General features: G+C 41.9%; 1 protein-coding gene across 3 annotated transcripts; it reads left to right on the forward strand.

Moving 5' to 3' along the window:
- The first annotated feature begins 1,166 nt into the window (after positions 1-1,166).
- Positions 1,167-15,014, forward strand: LOC138396632 (solute carrier family 2, facilitated glucose transporter member 3). 3 transcript variants are annotated; one of them, XM_069490198.1, is made up of 10 exons: positions 1,167-1,309; positions 3,655-3,747; positions 4,300-4,460; positions 5,343-5,583; positions 5,879-6,041; positions 6,351-6,538; positions 9,693-9,797; positions 10,347-10,448; positions 10,913-11,116; positions 12,521-15,014. In XM_069490198.1, exons 1-10 carry the CDS (start codon positions 1,295-1,297, stop codon positions 12,731-12,733), a joined length of 1,485 nt encoding a protein of 494 aa, XP_069346299.1. In that variant the 5' UTR covers positions 1,167-1,294; the 3' UTR covers positions 12,734-15,014. The 3 variants fall into 3 exon arrangements, with proteins under 3 accessions (XP_069346299.1, XP_069346300.1, XP_069346301.1); XM_069490199.1 differs by lacking the exon at positions 10,347-10,448; XM_069490200.1 differs by lacking the exons at positions 1,167-1,309; positions 4,300-4,460 and having other exon boundaries at positions 3,661-3,747.
- The last annotated feature ends 1,300 nt before the right edge of the window (positions 15,015-16,314 follow it).

A 16,314-nucleotide genomic window follows, 5' to 3' on the forward strand; every position in this document is an offset into this window, starting at 1 on the left:
GTTTACTCTCACAGTGGAGCCACTTTTCTCTCTCCCTCATTATCCTTTGTCTTCCTCAGTTCTCATTTTTCTTACTTTGTTTTCCTAGTCACCTTGTTCGGATTTTTTTTTTTTTTGCATAATTTAGTAATCAGATATCTACCTCACATTTTTCTTTCAAGAAACTCAAAGTCTGTAACTAATGGGATACTAATAATCCTTCCCAGTGTGTGAGAATCAGTTGCCCTTTTTAATTTTTTGTAAATGGAAGAAGAGAAACACTATAAATTCCTCATGGCTCAAAATCTCTTACATAGCAGGTGCTCAGTAAATATCAGTTTAATTGAATTGGATATTTATTATGTTTCTATAAGCCTGAGACTAGCGGCAAAGCGATGCAGAATTCAGAGTGGGTGGTATGGTGGATGCCATAGGAATTTGGATTGTATCCGACAGGCGTTGATCCTCTCCTTCCTGCTGCCGGCTCAGTCTGGCTCCTAGAAAACCAGGTGTCCTTTCCCCCAGGTGAGATTATGCTAATCAGAGGACAAGTAAAACCCAAAACTGGCCAAATTCTTCCCACGATTTTCTTCTTGTCCTTCCTTCCCCTTGAAGATTGCAGACCCTGCCTACAATAAAAAAGCAGCTGATAAATTCATAGTATTTTGAATTCTTTCTGCCTAACACTTCTTCAAACAACCTTAAATCGCTGACGGTAGCACCCACTCGTCCTTTCCTTTTACAGATAGATTTCTTCTCATTTCTCTGCAGATTTAATCAATCCCGAGCTGATGGGAGAGCAAAAAATAGTATATTTGCCCTCCCTCAAGGCTTTTCTGGTAGCGTTTTGTCTGTGAAACTAAGAGGCTGTAGCTGCTATACAGGAGGGAAGACGTAAAAGATGAGCTTAAAAAAAAAAAAAAAACGGGGGTGGAGTGACAGGATGTGGTTTTAAAACGGGGGAGGGCGTTATTGCCTTAGGGTGATAACCAGGGGGCCGGGGGGAGGGGAGTTCTGAAATTCTGATAACGCAAAATTCCCAGTGGTCACGAGGATAACTGGGCGGGTGTGGGGTGGGGCTGGGGGCTTGTCGCCCTTCCAGGCTCCACCCTTTGCAGAGATTATAACTAGCGTGACCGCGGCCGGAGCCACAGATGCTGTAATGGTGAGAGTGAGTGTCGGAGCAATCCTCAGGACCTGAAGAAAACTTGCTACCCAGAAGGACATTTTGAAGGTTTTGTTGGCTGGAAGAGGTATCTCTGGAATCCCACTCCCAGATCTTTCTCGAAGATTTGAAAAGAATTAGATTAGGGGCATGGGGCCACAAAAGGTAAGAATGTTATAATTTCTGGTTATTTTTGCTTGTTTGGGGTACACTCAGAAAGGCAAATCTTGATGGTGATTGCCTTGTTCTGTTTCCTCCTGATTCACCAAAGCCATCTGAAGGCCTTTTCATTGCTTCTCCAGCCTGCAGTGCTCTAGTTTCACCGGTTCTCTTTGAATGTCGTATTAGATGAAGGATTTATCCCTGTTCTGTTCACCTTCCTATCATGGGAAAGTCACCTGGAGAAGTTGTGTTTACTTCTCAGGTTTATTTGCATAACTATACACTACTGAGCCCGAGAGACGGTTGAGTGTTCAGAGGATCAGGGGCTGCTTGATTGTGTGGATTGCAAGTGTGGGCTCCAGAGCCAGTGTGAAGGCTTCTCTGGAGGCATTAGCCCTTGAAAGGACCTGGGGTCTGTTTGGGGTGCAGGTCAGCGTCCTGCCGTCTGTTCTGTATCCTGTAGGATTCCCTGAATACTAAGAGAATTCCGGTTCTCCTTCCTGCTGTGGTTATGATTCTGAGTGCAGGATATATTAATATGTTTTTCTGTGTTGTGTGTGCAGTATTTGTAGGGAAAAAGGCATTTTCACCGGACAAATTTGTTTGAAAACGAAGGAAAATAAGAGAAAGGATGGGAAAAAATGAGACTGAAGAGTAAAAGGTCCTCCAAGATAGTGAATGATGAGAGGAGAAACCTTTTTTTTTTTTTTTTACTAAAAAGGAAAAGGATTTAACAGAAAGAGCCTTGTACCAGCAGGCCCTCTGGGGTGCTGATGCTTAGTTGGGACTGAGACGCCTCAAGGCCGACCAGGAGGCTGCAGGCAAGGTCAGCTCCCCAGCTGAAGCCCCCAGACTGCTGTCCCCGCTGACATGAAAAGGAAGGATTTGTGATAGGAAAGGCGGAAGGGAATGGCGAGCCACTGTAGGGGATGGCCTCAGGCATGGAAATTGAGCTGCCCCAAGGTGGAAAGTTAAAATAATACCCACTTGTCCATTTGAATTATTACCAGCAAGGTGAGAGATAACTTTCTGATTCCCCCCACTAAGAAATGTCTCATATGTCGGGTTGGGATTCACACACACCCCTGGGTTGGGTATAGCAGAACTGTATTTAGTAAACGGGAAGACTTTCAAATTTGGCCAGGACGCAGTGGGTAGATAGGTTGGGTTACATGGTCCTGAGAGATAAGAGACTCAAAGACAACGCATACCACTGCTACCACTCCAGCTTCAGTGAGTTGTGAGTCTGGGTACAGGTGAGACTACACTGGATCTGGCTGTTTCCAAAATGATCAGTTCTTAGGAATCCTACCTAAGGCTGTCTTTTCAATTTTGCCCTCCCAGGTTTTTTTTTTTGTTTTGCTTTTCGTTTTTGAGACAGTGTCTTGCTCTGTTGCCCGGGCTAGAGTGCCGTGGCGTCAGCTTAGCTCACAGCAACCTCAAACTCCTGGCCTCAAGCAATCCTCCTGCCTCAGCCTCCCAAGTAACTGGGACTATAGGCCCCGCCACTACACCTGGCTAATTTTTTTTTTAGTTGCTCGGCCAACCAAATTTCATAGTAGAGACAGGGTCTCACTCTTGCTCAGCCTGAGCTCAAGCAATCCTCCTGCCTCGGCCTCCCAGAGTGCTAGGAGTGCTAGGATTACAGGTGTGAGCCACCATGCCCGGCCCCTCCCTGTTCTTGAGCACAGTTCTGTGCTTATTTTTACCTGGTGCAGGCTTTAAATGCTTCCAAACTGACTAACGTAGTTTCTCTTATTTATTTTTTTATTTTGAGACAGAATCTTACTCTGTTGCCTGGACTAGAGTGCCATGGCATCAGCCTAGCTCACAGCAACCTCGAACTCCTGGGCTCAGGCAATCCTGCCTCAGCCTCCCAAGTAGCTGGGACTACAGGCATGCGCCACCATGCCCGGCTAATTTTTTTATATATGTATTTTTTAGTTGTTCAGCTAATTTTCTTTCTATTTTTAGTAGAGACGGGGTCTTGCTCTTGCTCAGGCTGGTCTTGAATACCTGAGCTCAAACATCCGCCTGCCTCCGCCTCCCAGAGTGCTAAGATTACAGGCGTGAGCCACCTCACCGGGCCTTAACTTCTTCCTTCCTTAATTTTCTTGCCATTTTGCCCAAGTTAACCTCACGTTCTTATCTCCAGATGGGCGTTCTTCAGTATAACCTATACCTTTATGTCCCCATTCATTACCTAAATGTCATAAGATTTTTGTCTGTTTCATACCACTCATAGGTTAAGTTCTCCTAATACAGTTCCATACTTAATGAGAGACAATAATCAATCAAAAGTTTTAAGGATTATTTCTTCTTTCCTCCCTGTCCTGCCCTCCCCTCAGGTCACCCCATCTCTGATCTTCGCCATTGCCATTGCTACAATCGGCTCTTTCCAGTTCGGCTACAACACTGGAGTCATCAATGCTCCTGAGACAGTAAGTGCCAGGCAGTGAGAGTTAGAATTTGGCATAAGGATGTCACTCCTTTCATTTAAGTAGGATTTAAAGAATTCAGAATTTAAGACAAACTTTGTATCTAGGTTGGCTAAAATGGAAGAGGGAGAATATATTGGTGGGGAAATCTAGTGGAGTCATTTAATCCAAGCAGAGGCTCATTTCCTCTCCGGGCTCTGGCCCATGCCAGTTCTTACTCTCCTCTCTCCACGTGGTGATACACTTCCTATGTTATCCCTTAGGGGTTAGTTACAAAGAAGGGGGTGCTTTAGGAAAGGGCTGAGGTAGACAATGAACATCAGTGCTGCCACCTACTGGGGCTTTCAGGACTAATAAAAAATGGGTCTTCTGAGATAGTAACATTAACAGTAACATGTCATCTGTCTCTTCCATCCCCTTCGAGTCATGCCTTTGATCCTCTACCTGTAAAGTAAAGGTAAAGTTGTTCTCTCAGGGAGGAAATGACCCCTGATGTTTGTATCTTTTGTTCGCATCCAACTGTTAAGTCTGTCCTCCACCCATTTTATATTGCAGATCATAAGGGACTTTCTCAATTACACTTTGGAAGAGAAGCTAGAAAATCTTCCCTCAGATGTGTTGCTCACATCCCTCTGGTCCTTGTCTGTGGCCATCTTCTCCGTTGGTGGTATGATTGGCTCCTTTTCCGTTGGACTGTTTGTCAACCGCTTTGGCAGGTACTGACCAGAAACTGGGCAAGGCAGTGGGCTATACTGGTTGCACTGAGGACAGATATAGAGAATTAGGGCAGGGAGGTGATGGTACATTTGAATGAGAATATTTCAAATTCTAATCAAAGGAAACCTAGTCCAACTGGCCCTGAGTATGACTGCTCTTACTTAGAGCTCTGCTACCCTGCATAGCTTCTGCCAGCCTTGCAAGGGATGGGCCATATGAATTTTTGGTCTTTGCAGTCCAGCTTAGGCTAGTTCAGAGTTATTTTCTAGTAAGCTCAACTGTGGAGTTTCCCAGAAACATTAATTTACAAGGTCTGAAGTTGTTTACTTTTCTAAAAAATTTTGGGGTTTCATACAAGTATTATCATTATGTTACACAAGATTGGTAGGAAATATTTTTGTAATTCTTGGTCTGTGGCACATGAGGATAATGGCCAAATAACTGAATTGAATTCTTTTCCCCAAAAAAGAAAACTGAATCTTCTCATTCTACTCTAGCTTAATAATATGTCTTAGAGGGTAGAATATAGTTTCAGTAATGACTGATGAAGAAACCATTTAGTTTGCAAATTAGATGTTCTCAAAACGTAAATGGAACTCAATTTTAATAAATTAATGTGGCAACCTATTTTATTTGATAATGTCTAATTATTATTTTTTAAAGAGGCAGGATCTTGTTATATTGCCCAGGCCAGACTCGAGCTCCTGGACTCAAGTGATTCTCCCAACTAGAAATGTTCTGATAATAGAAAGTGAAAAACAGAAGTTAGACCAAAAGAGAAGGAGATAGAAGCCTGGAGAAGAGCAGAATGAGGAAGGAAAGGGAGAGATTCAGAGCTTATCACGTTGCTAACCTCACTTTGTCTTTGATCAATTTTACAGGCGCAATTCAATGCTTATTGTGAACATGTTGGCCATCGCTGGTGGCTGCCTCATGGGGTTCTGTAAATTAGCTGAGTCGGTTGAAATGCTGATCCTGGGCCGCTTGGTTATTGGCATCTTCTGTGGACTCTGCACTGGTTTTGTGCCCATGTACATTGGAGAGGTCTCTCCTACTGCCCTACGGGGTGCCTTTGGCACTCTAAACCAGCTGGGCATTGTCATCGGGATCCTGGTGGCCCAGGTACTCTAGAACTTCTCATGCCTAATGAGTGTTGTTATAGTTTCATGGCTGATTAAGAGTTAACATAGGTAAAGCACATATTCAGAGTTGCATGTATAAGTTTCAGATATTATTGTTATTGTAGCTCAACGATAGTACTAAAGAAGCAGGCAGGGTAGAGAAAGGGAAAGAAGCACAATTTGTTTATCTTTTCTTGTGGTAAAAAGAAGACATATTTTCTGAACTTTCTTTTTTTTTTAATGAATTTGTGGCCTATGAAGTATGGGTTTTAATAGCATTATCTTTGCGTTTCTAGATCTTTGGTCTGGAAGCCATCTTGGGGTCTGAAGAGCTATGGCCCGTGCTATTAGGCTTCACCATCATTCCAGCTATCCTACAAAGTGCAGCCCTTCCGTTTTGCCCTGAAAGTCCTAGATTCTTGCTCATTAACAGAAAGGAAGAGGAGAGTGCTAAGGAGAGTGAGTATCCTTCACACTTCACTGTAGAAATTGTGGGGTTGTGGTTTGTTTTAAGGATGGGGGTATTGGATCTATTTTTTGTCATTCCCTCTCCCTGCCCCTCAGAACCCAAGTGAAGGATTTTCTGATGACCCTTGAATCAAACTTTAAAATCCTGCAACCCCTAAAGAATGAGATGAGAAGACAAGCTCAGGCATGGATTTCACTGATCACCTCATCCTGTGTGGCTTCTTCCCAGCTGTCTTACAGGAAAGATGAATTTGGGGCAGTACATTGTCTTTATCCTTTCCTCTTTGTTCTTTTCACCAGTCCTCCAGCGGTTGTGGGGCACCCAGGATGTGTCCCAGGATATCCAGGAGATGAAAGATGAGTCTGCCAGGATGGCACAAGAAAAGCGTGTCACCGTCGTGGAGCTCTTTAGAGCACCCAGCTACCAACAGCCCATCATCATTTCCATCGTGCTCCAGCTGTCTCAGCAGCTCTCTGGAATCAATGCTGTGAGTATCTACTTTTGGGTCAAAGGCCTCCTGCAGTATTTCACTTAAAGCATTCACCAGGGGTGGGTGGCATTGGCTCACCTTCTTACATATATGGAGTCCGAAGTCCCTCACAGTGGTTGCCAAATAGTAGCCACTCAGAAAATGTTGATTATCCAGGTTTTGATTGGGTTTTGTTTTTTATTTCTTAAAATTATATCTATAGTATATATTTTGCATGTGTAAAAATGAAAAAGTATTTAAAATGAAAAATTTAAGTCACCCTTAGTCTTGGAACTTATGGTTAACATTTGTCCCATTATTTTCATTATCCCCCCTTTTTTTTTTGACCACTCACTTTATTTCCATTCCTCTTTAACTCTGATCTTACCTTACATGCTGTCATCAGTGGTAATGTAGGCCATACAACCTAAGTATTCCTAGATTTTACATGCCTTGACTTTTTACCAGGACTTTACAGACTAAAATTAGTGTAAGACCCTGGGGTCCAAATAGGAAATCTCTGGAAGGACACTGGCAACTTGAAGAGCACCCTTGTCCCACCTCTAAATACTGATGAATCCCCTGAGGTTTTCCATTAGTCTTTGATAAATGTGATTAAATCATTTTGTGACAGGATTTTGTGAAACATGCTTGATGGTCAAAATAAGTTTGGTTCTGGGCCTTTTCTCCTGCCTGACACACTGGGATATTTGTACTCAAGTAGCAGTGCTTCTCATGAGGGGTTAGAGGCTGTTTGGGTGCAGTAGCACACCCCTGTAGTGTCAACTACTCAGGGGGCTGAGGTGGGAGGATAGATTGAGGCCAGGAGTTCAAGTGCAGCCTGGGCAACATAGTGAGACCCTGTCTCTAAAAAAAGAAACTGAGCGAAAAGATACAGTAGTTTGAGAAAGCCTCCTAGGTGATTTTGATGGATCCAGTCTCAAATTTCCTCATTTGAAAATGATAATGTAGGCCATATATTACTGGCATAAAATATGCTCCCAGGACTTGCCAGAGGAGCAGGGCTGGGACTGTAGTGAGGCAGGTGAGGCACCCAGGGACAAGTGCAGCTCTGAGAAGGAGCCCTGAGAATGCACCCGAGGCACCTCCCTGGCTGCCTCACCCCAACAGGGGCCCTGCAAGACAGGATCAGAAAAAGGTCATGGACAAATCACCCATGACAGATGAGCATTCTGCAGGACAGACTCTTCCCACTTCAGGAAATGGTGTGTAAAGTCATTATTGTTGGACTAAGATGGCTCCCAACTTAGTCAATGAGCAGATTTTTCCCTGGGCATAACCTAACCCAGAGCTGGCTACACCATAGTTATGGGGGGCTGGATTCCTGACTCAACTGGATCAAGAATCTCTCCCGTGAGAGGCCTAGAAATTGTGTATAAAAAAATAAATGTGATGCACAGCAGGCTTGGAAATCACTTTTCCGACCTACTTTTGAACATGTTTTCTAATTTCCCTTAAAGGCAGATGGATGAGCAGTTGGGTAATGTTTAGCTAGCAGCGTAAATTGTTTTTAGGTGAGATGATGTGGGGGTTAGCTTGCCTAGCTTGATGGCACTAGATAGAAAGGTAATTTTACTGTAAGAAGTTTGCCTGAGAAGTGTACATACACATTTATGTTTTTGATGTGTAGACATTTTGATAAAGAATTGGCATAACTATCCATGGCTGATTTTAACTCTTCAAATGTCTTTCCCTGCAAGCTTGATGTCATCATAAAATATTACTGGGATTTTTTTTAACTGTCTTAATTCGCTCCAGAACATAAGTTTCTGGCGAATTGAGCATGATACTACAAATCTGTTTCAAAAGCACACCTGTAATCTTATTTTAGAAAATATCACTACACATAGTGTCCACCTCAGGTATTAGGGATTTGAAGAGTTGTTTCTTGAGAAGGTAAATCCCAATGTAGAGGTATATATTCATCAAAAAGACTGAATAGTGTTGCTATGGAGGCAGATATTCTGGGTGAAATAAACTGAATCTGGCTGATCTAGATAATGTTCTTTTGTTACCTTGAGGTCTTAGTGTGATCTTTTTTTTATGAGACAGTTTCCAGGCTAGAGTGCAGTGGCATGATAATAGCTCACCACAGCCTCAAACTCATGGGCTCAATCGATCCTCCCGTCTCAGTCTCCCAAGTAGCTGGGTCTATAAGCGTGTATCACCATACCTGGCTAATTTTTTACTTTTTGTAGAAACGGGGTCTCTATGTTGCTCAGGCTGGTCTCAAACTGCTGGCCTCAAGCCACCTTCCTGACAAAGGGCTGGGATTATAGGCATGAGCCACCACACCCAGCCTAAATCCAATATTTTGATATCTCTTTAACAGATGGACAATAGAAAAAAATTTTTTTCCTTGGGGCCACAGTGTTTTATTACAAAAATAGAATAAAAACTTTGAAAGCAAAATAATCCTTTCTAATTTAATGAAAAAGTTATTTTTTATTGTTTTCTGTGTTTGAGTTATATGCAATTTAAAGATAGTTCTCACAGCTTGCAAGGTGAAGAGATGCGTGAGTTACATATGCTTCACGAGGCCCCAGGCTCAAAACTAGTATGAGTTAAATACAATTCACATGGCAGATAATGTGTTAACTATGGTAGTTACAGCAACCCTACATTTTAGCATAATGTCTAACATAATAAAAATAGTATATATTAAATAGTAGTTTATTTCATAGTAATATATTAAATAAAAATAGTAATTGCTATTCCCTAAAACCCTTGGAAAGGGCCTAGGGCTAGGAAATCCATCCCAAGCTCTGCTTATTAAATAAGCAGGCTAAGGTTATTCTGTTTGTTTGCTGTCGAATTGAGACATCATTGTGCCTATCAGTGCTTTGAGGGTTTGGGGAAGAGTCCATTGAAAAAGCACTGGAACCCTTGTATAAATTAGTGAAGTAAACATAAGACTAAATGGAGCAGTGGGAATAAGTATAGTTAAAGGAAAAAATGGAAGTGAGAAGAATTAAGAGGAGAATGGAGATAGGTACAGAAGATAATTCATTTGCAGAAAGGATATTGTGATTGAACAAAAACCCTGGGGAAAGGACAACTTACCTCCTGGGACTTCTAAGTTTATTTTTTGCAGTTCAATTTAACTGGTGTGCACAGTTGTGTCAAAGTTGTGTCTTTTGTTTTCTACCAGGTGTTCTATTACTCAACGGGAATCTTCAAGGATGCGGGTGTTGAGGAGCCAATCTATGCCACCATCGGTGCGGGTGTGGTTAATACCATCTTCACTGTAGTTTCTGTAAGTTGAGTGATTTGATAATTTGGCGGAGGTGGGCAGAAAAGGATTCTTGCTACAGATGTTCAAAGATAGATGCATGTCCTTCAGCCTCCCTATCATCCGTCATCCAGGAGCTTTTCTTGTTATTTAATTCCTCTTTGGGAAAGATACTTTGAATGGTGGGTGTAAATCTTCACTCTTCCAGCAAATATGGAATGGATGGGAAGGAGGAAAGTATAAAAGAGATTATACAGGATGGTTTAAACTTCAGAGTAGGCCGGTGACGTGGCTCATGCCTGTAATCCTAGCCCTCTGGGAGGCTGAGGCAGTAGGATCGCTTGAGCCCAGGAGTTTGAGGTTGCTGTGAGCTAGGCTGACGCCACAGCACTCTAGCCCAGACAACAGAGTGAGACTCTGTCTTAAAAATAAATAAATAAACTACAAATTGGTGAAGAGGAGGTGTGACTATAACAAGTATCCTGCTGTGGGTGAGGCAGATTTCAGCTACTTCATACAGTATTTTCATGGAAGGGAAAACAGAAGTTTCATGTTATATTATTCTTCTTTTAGCTGTTTCTGGTGGAAAGAGCAGGAAGAAGGACTCTACATATGATAGGCCTTGGTGGGATGGCTTTCTGCTCCGTCCTTATGACTATTTCTTTGTTATTAAAGGTGAGTGCTCTTTGAAGAAAAAGGGGGGAAGGAAGAAAAGAGAAGTTACAGTTGACCTTCTGTGACAGAGGGGGTGGGTTGAGTTTGAAGATCATCAATACAGTCAAATTTGAGAGAAGATGCCCAGAGCTTGTAAGAAAGGTTTATCGTCAGAGATACTTATAATCCTTACATTCATATGACATTATAGCTTGTAAAATAAATTATCTTATTTAATTCTTAAAATAATATCTAGGTAATCCCATTTTATAGATGACGAATTGGTCTCAGTGCAAAATGATATATGTGAGATGACAATAGCTAGGATTTAAAAGCCCAGGCAAGGCCTTTAATCCAAGGCCAGTAACTGCGTGGTACCACGGGGCTGAAGATACTTGCCATTTGGTCAGCACTCATCTCTGAGAAGTGGGTCCTAGGTCATGCCATCCTTGATACTAACTCTCTTCTGTTCCTTCCTCTTACAGGATACATATTCGTGGATGAGCTTTGTTTGTATTGGGGCTATCTTGGTCTTCGTGGCCTTCTTTGAAATTGGACCAGGCCCCATCCCCTGGTTTATTGTGGCCGAACTCTTCAGCCAGGGACCCCGCCCAGCTGCAATGGCAGTGGCTGGTTGTTCCAACTGGACCTCCAACTTTTTAGTTGGATTGCTCTTCCCCTCTGCTGCAGTAAGTAACCTCAGCTTATCTTAAAACCACCCCACTTAAGCTAACATGTTTAAAATACACCTTAATAATGAAGTAGTTCCTCCTCATCCACAGATGCAGTTACCTGTGGTTCAAAAATATTAAATGGAAAACTCCAGAATTGAACAATTCTTAAGTTTTAAATTGTGCACTGTCCTCAGTAGCCTGATGAAGTCTCCATCGAGCTGGGTACTTAAATTGTCCCTTTGTCCAGAGGATCCACCCTGTCTGCACTTGCCGCCTGTTAGTCACTTTAGCAGCCGTCTTCGGTTGTTAGACCATCTGTCCATGCTATCGCAGTGCTTGTGTTCAAGTCACCTTTATTTTACTTCACAATTGGCCCCAGAGTGCAAGAGTAGTGATGTTCACAATTCACATATGCCAAAGGGAAGCTGTAAAGGGCTTCCTTTAGGTGAAACGATGAAAGTTCTCCACTTAATTTGAAAGAAAAAAAAACTGTAGCCGAGGTCACTAAGATCTATGGTAAGAACTAATCATCTGTCCATAAATTTATGAAGAAGAAGAAAAATTGTGCTAGTTTTGCTGTCTGTCATACCTCAAACTGCAAAAGTTATGGCCACAGTGTGATAGGTGCTTAGTTAAGATGGAAAAGGCATTAAATGTGTGTGTGTGTATCAGAACAGACATGAACAGAAACATACTCCAATTGACAACAACAGAGTTTAGTGCTGTCCACAGTTTCAGGCATCCACTGGGAGTTTTGGGATGTATCCCCCATGGATAAGGGAGATCTAGTCCATGGGGGATGTCATTCCAAGACCACTGGTGGATGCCTGAAGCCTTGGATAGTATCAAACCCTACATACACTGTACTGTTTTTCTTGTACATACGTACCTATGATAGGTTTAATTTATGAATTGGGCACAGTAAGAGATTAAAGTAGAACAGTTATAACAATATACTGTAATAGTTATGTGGATGTGGTGTCTCTCTCTCCTACTCAGAATATCTTATTGTACTATATTCATCCTTTTTCTTGTGATCTGTCGATCTGACAACCAGGGTGGCTACTAAGTGACTGGCAGGTGGGTAGCATATACAACATGGATACACTAGAGAAAGGGAAAATTCATGTCCCAGGCGAGATGGCACAAGATTTCATTATGTCACTCAGAATGACATACAATATAAAACTTATGAATTATTTATTTCTGGAATTTTCTATTTATTATTTTTGGACCACAGGTAACTGAAACTGCAGACTGTAAAACCACAGATAAAGGGGGAACTACTCCAGTTACTGATGCTATGAAGGATTAGATATCAAGGGCTTTAAATCAGATTTTCTCCCTCATTTTCAATGACATAGTTCATCAATTACCAGATTTTTATATCAACCTTCTTTTTTTCTATCCTTTCACTAGTTCTATTTAGGAGCCTACGTTTTTATTATCTTCACTGGCTTCCTCGTTATCTTCTTGATCTTCACCTTCTTCAAAGTCCCTGAGACCCGTGGCAGGACTTTTGAGGATATCACACGGGCCTTTGAAGGGCAGGCTGCAGACAGAGCTGGGAAAGCCTCCAGCATGGAAATGAACAGCGTCCAGCCTTTTAAGGAGTCCACCACCCATGTCTAAGTCATGCCTCCTTCCACCTCCCTCCCAACACGGAAAAGCAACCTCTCCCTGACTGAGGGAGAGACCTCATCAGGATGAACCCAGGACTGCTTCTGGCTGCTGCTACTTGATTCCTTTCTCATCCCGCACACTCTGTGAGCACTCAGATGAACACTCCGTGAGCACTCCAAATGCTGGGGTTAGTTGGATTCTCAATGGCTTTTTAAATGTTTCATTTCTTGGACATTCTCTTCTGTTTAGGAGAGACCAAGTGAACCTACCTTCATTTCAGGAGGCATTGGCCGCTTGGCATATGACAACTTTGCCAGCTCTTCCTCCCTTAGGTTCTAATATTGCCCCACAAGGGTATATAGGGCAGGAAGAGTAAGGTGCAATCCCCCCAACCTCAGACTTACCAGGAAGCAGATGTACATAAGAGTGTGGAAGGCAGAGGGGGATCAAATACGAGCACCTTCCTCCCTTCTGTACAGCTCTGCACAGCAAGTTAACTTGAGTTTTATTTATTTTACCTTCTGGTTTTATTGCATAAATATTTATTTTTTAAAGTATAAAGTAATTTTACCAAATAATGAAAACATAAGGAAATTGAGGTTAGAGGGAGGTGTTTCAAGAGAGGTTATAGAGAAGATTTGATGCTAGAGAGGTTAAGGTGCAATAAGAAGGGAAGAATTTAGGGAAAAATGTAGCTCCATATTGGGGTTATATGAAATGGTGCCTGAGGTTTGTATGTTGCCCCTTAATAATTTCTGTCCTTCACATGGAAAGTCTTTAAGTTTAATTTCTCAGAAAAGTCATGTGCCTGTATAAAAAAAGCTACTGATTTCCTTTGAAATTTTTTTCTTTAAGATTATAGTTTATATGTAGTATTACTTGAAATGTAGAATTAACTAAGATGGGCATTGTAGTTACTGGCGGTTGATGAGTTCTAATTTTGGATGGAGTCCAGAAAAGGGAAAGTTGTTTCTAGAAAGCCTCTTCCCCCACACTGGACCAAACAACTCCTTCCCCTTGTTGTAGACTCATGTATTTTTTAAGTAATCCCATCACCCATCTGGTGGGAGAGCCTTTCAAATGGGAAACCTAAAATAATTGGTTCTTGGTAGAGGCTTAGTATTTCTCCATTTTGTTCTTTAGAGATTTTAGGTGTTAGTTTTTGTTTTGTTTTAATCTGTAGCTTAAAAGGAATTCAGAGGCAAATGTGATAGCTAGCTTAGAATTTGTAACCTCAGCTCTGGGAGAGGATTTTTCCTGAACGATTATTATCTAGTTTAAGTATGTTTTTGCTTTAGGGTTATGGCATGCTTGTCTATGTCTTACCATGTTACTGTGGTACTATGTCAAGTACCCTTTGGGGACTTGAATCTTTCTAATAGAACACAGTTGAAATATTATGAGTCAATGTGCAGTGTAGCCCACACTTGAGAGTATGAATGTATGTGCACTGTCACTTTGCTCTGGGTGGAAGTAGTTTGTTGGTGACTTGTTTCCTCTGGTCTTACAGCTTCCTTTTGGACAGAATGTATTAAAACTCACCCCCTCGTCCCTAGGTATTTAAATAACACTGCCTCTGCTGGGTGGAATTGGTATCCAGAACTTCAGAATTCAGACTCATCTGGCTGCCTTTCCAGACAATGAGGGGAGAACTTCCTAAACATTGAGGTTGAGAGTGGAGGGCTCAGCCTCGCGCCAGATTCAGACAATGGGAATAGGAAAGGAAGTGTGAACTCAGGACATTGGCTTCTTGGGGGACCTGGAGAGGGACTTTTGGGGGAGTGGGAGGCATTCATTTAAGGGGATAAGAAATAGAAGACTTGCTTCTACCTCTGGAGCTTTTCAAAGGGTTAGAGGAGACGCAGGGATTTCCTCCTGCCACAGGTCATGGACACCTCTACTGTCATCTCTGAGTTCTGCAGTATTTTTACAAATAGAGATGGGACCCTGATGACTCTCACTCTCTCTTCCATTTTTCATATGTTGTTTCAGTTCCCTTTCTCTCCTTGGTGCTTATTTCAGACCCTTTAGCCAAACCCTTGTCAACAACAGTATTTTAGTCTTCAGTTCTCACCATTCCCTCTGGTCATTGAACCTTTGGATAAAACCTCATGTAGCTACGGTGCACGGTTCTGTTGGAAAAGGTTGACTTCCTCTAAATGCATCTCTACTTCTGGCTCCTCAACTGGTGGGTTGGCAGTAAGGCAGGGTGGAAGTTTTCCCATTTCTTGGTGACCAGATTGTCAATATTTCTATATGGATTTTCTATTATTAATGTTACTGTAGTTCTCTGTTTAAAAATAAAAATTCTGAATGTACACATGACATCATAGGTGCATTATTTATTTTCTGTCCTTCCTGTAACAACGAAATCATCTTTAAATCAGTACCTGTTGTGACCTGGAGCAAGCAATTTTCTTAGAGTCTCATACATAGAAAAGTAGCAGCAATATGTATTTATTATACAGATTATATAGAAAAGGATTCACTCATTGCTTTTCATGCTTAATAAATTATATTGGCTGGGTGTGGTGGCTCATGCCTATAATCCTATCACTCTGGAGGCCGAGCTGGGAGGATTGCTTGAGGTCAGGAATTTGAGACCAGCCTGAGCAAGAGCAAGACTCCATCTCCACTAAAAATAGAAAACATTAGCCGGGCATGGTGGTGCATGCCTGTAGTCCCAGCTACTCGGGAGGCTGAGGCAGGAGAATCACCTGAGCCCAGGAGTTTGAGGTTGCTATGAGCTAGGCTGATGCCATAGCACTCTAGCTTGTGTGACAGAGCAAGACTTCATCTAAAAAAAAAAAATAGTGTTGCTTTTTTTCACAATGAGAATTAACCATTTTCTTCAGTTTTTCTCTAGTGTTCTTTTTTACTTCCTCCAGGCTTTGCTCTCTAAAATTCATCCTATGCTGCTATCAGGGGATCTATATGACATACGGTCTTCCCTCTATATCCCTGGGGGATTGGTTCCAGGACACCCCCCCCACCAGATGCCAAAATCCAGGGATGCTTATGTCCATATAAAATGGCACATTTACAGATAATCTATGCACATCCTCCCATATACTTTGAATCATGTCTAGATTGCTAGTGCTTAATGCCATGTAAATGCTGTGTGAAAAATTATTATACTGTATTGTTTTTGGTTTTTTTAATTTATTCAAATATTTTTGATCTGCAGTTGGTAGAATCTGCAGATACAGAAGGTGGGCCACATATCACTATCCTACTTAAAATCCTTCAATAGCTTCCAGTCAACTACAGAACAAACTTAAGCCCCCTAGGGGATTACACAACCCCTTCACAGCAAGGTAGCTGCTACCTATTCAGTTTGATTTACCATTTATTTCTTAGCTCCTATTTAGATAAAATACCTCGCCCTCTACCGAATTCATTCACACTTCAATGCCTTCATCTATAAGTTTTGACACTCCGTTCACATATTAAAAATATTTGAGTGGCTACCTTTATTTCATCTTAGCCCAGACATGAGCGCCACAAAGCCTTCCTTATTCCCAAAATGTTCCTTACACTGTAGTACTGTGTATGTCAGAGGGAGTAAAAGGATGATACCCCTGACTGTC

This window comes from Eulemur rufifrons, chromosome 16 (genome assembly GCF_041146395.1).
Source record: "Eulemur rufifrons isolate Redbay chromosome 16, OSU_ERuf_1, whole genome shotgun sequence".
In the NCBI taxonomy this organism is placed as follows: domain Eukaryota; kingdom Metazoa; phylum Chordata; class Mammalia; order Primates; family Lemuridae; genus Eulemur; species Eulemur rufifrons.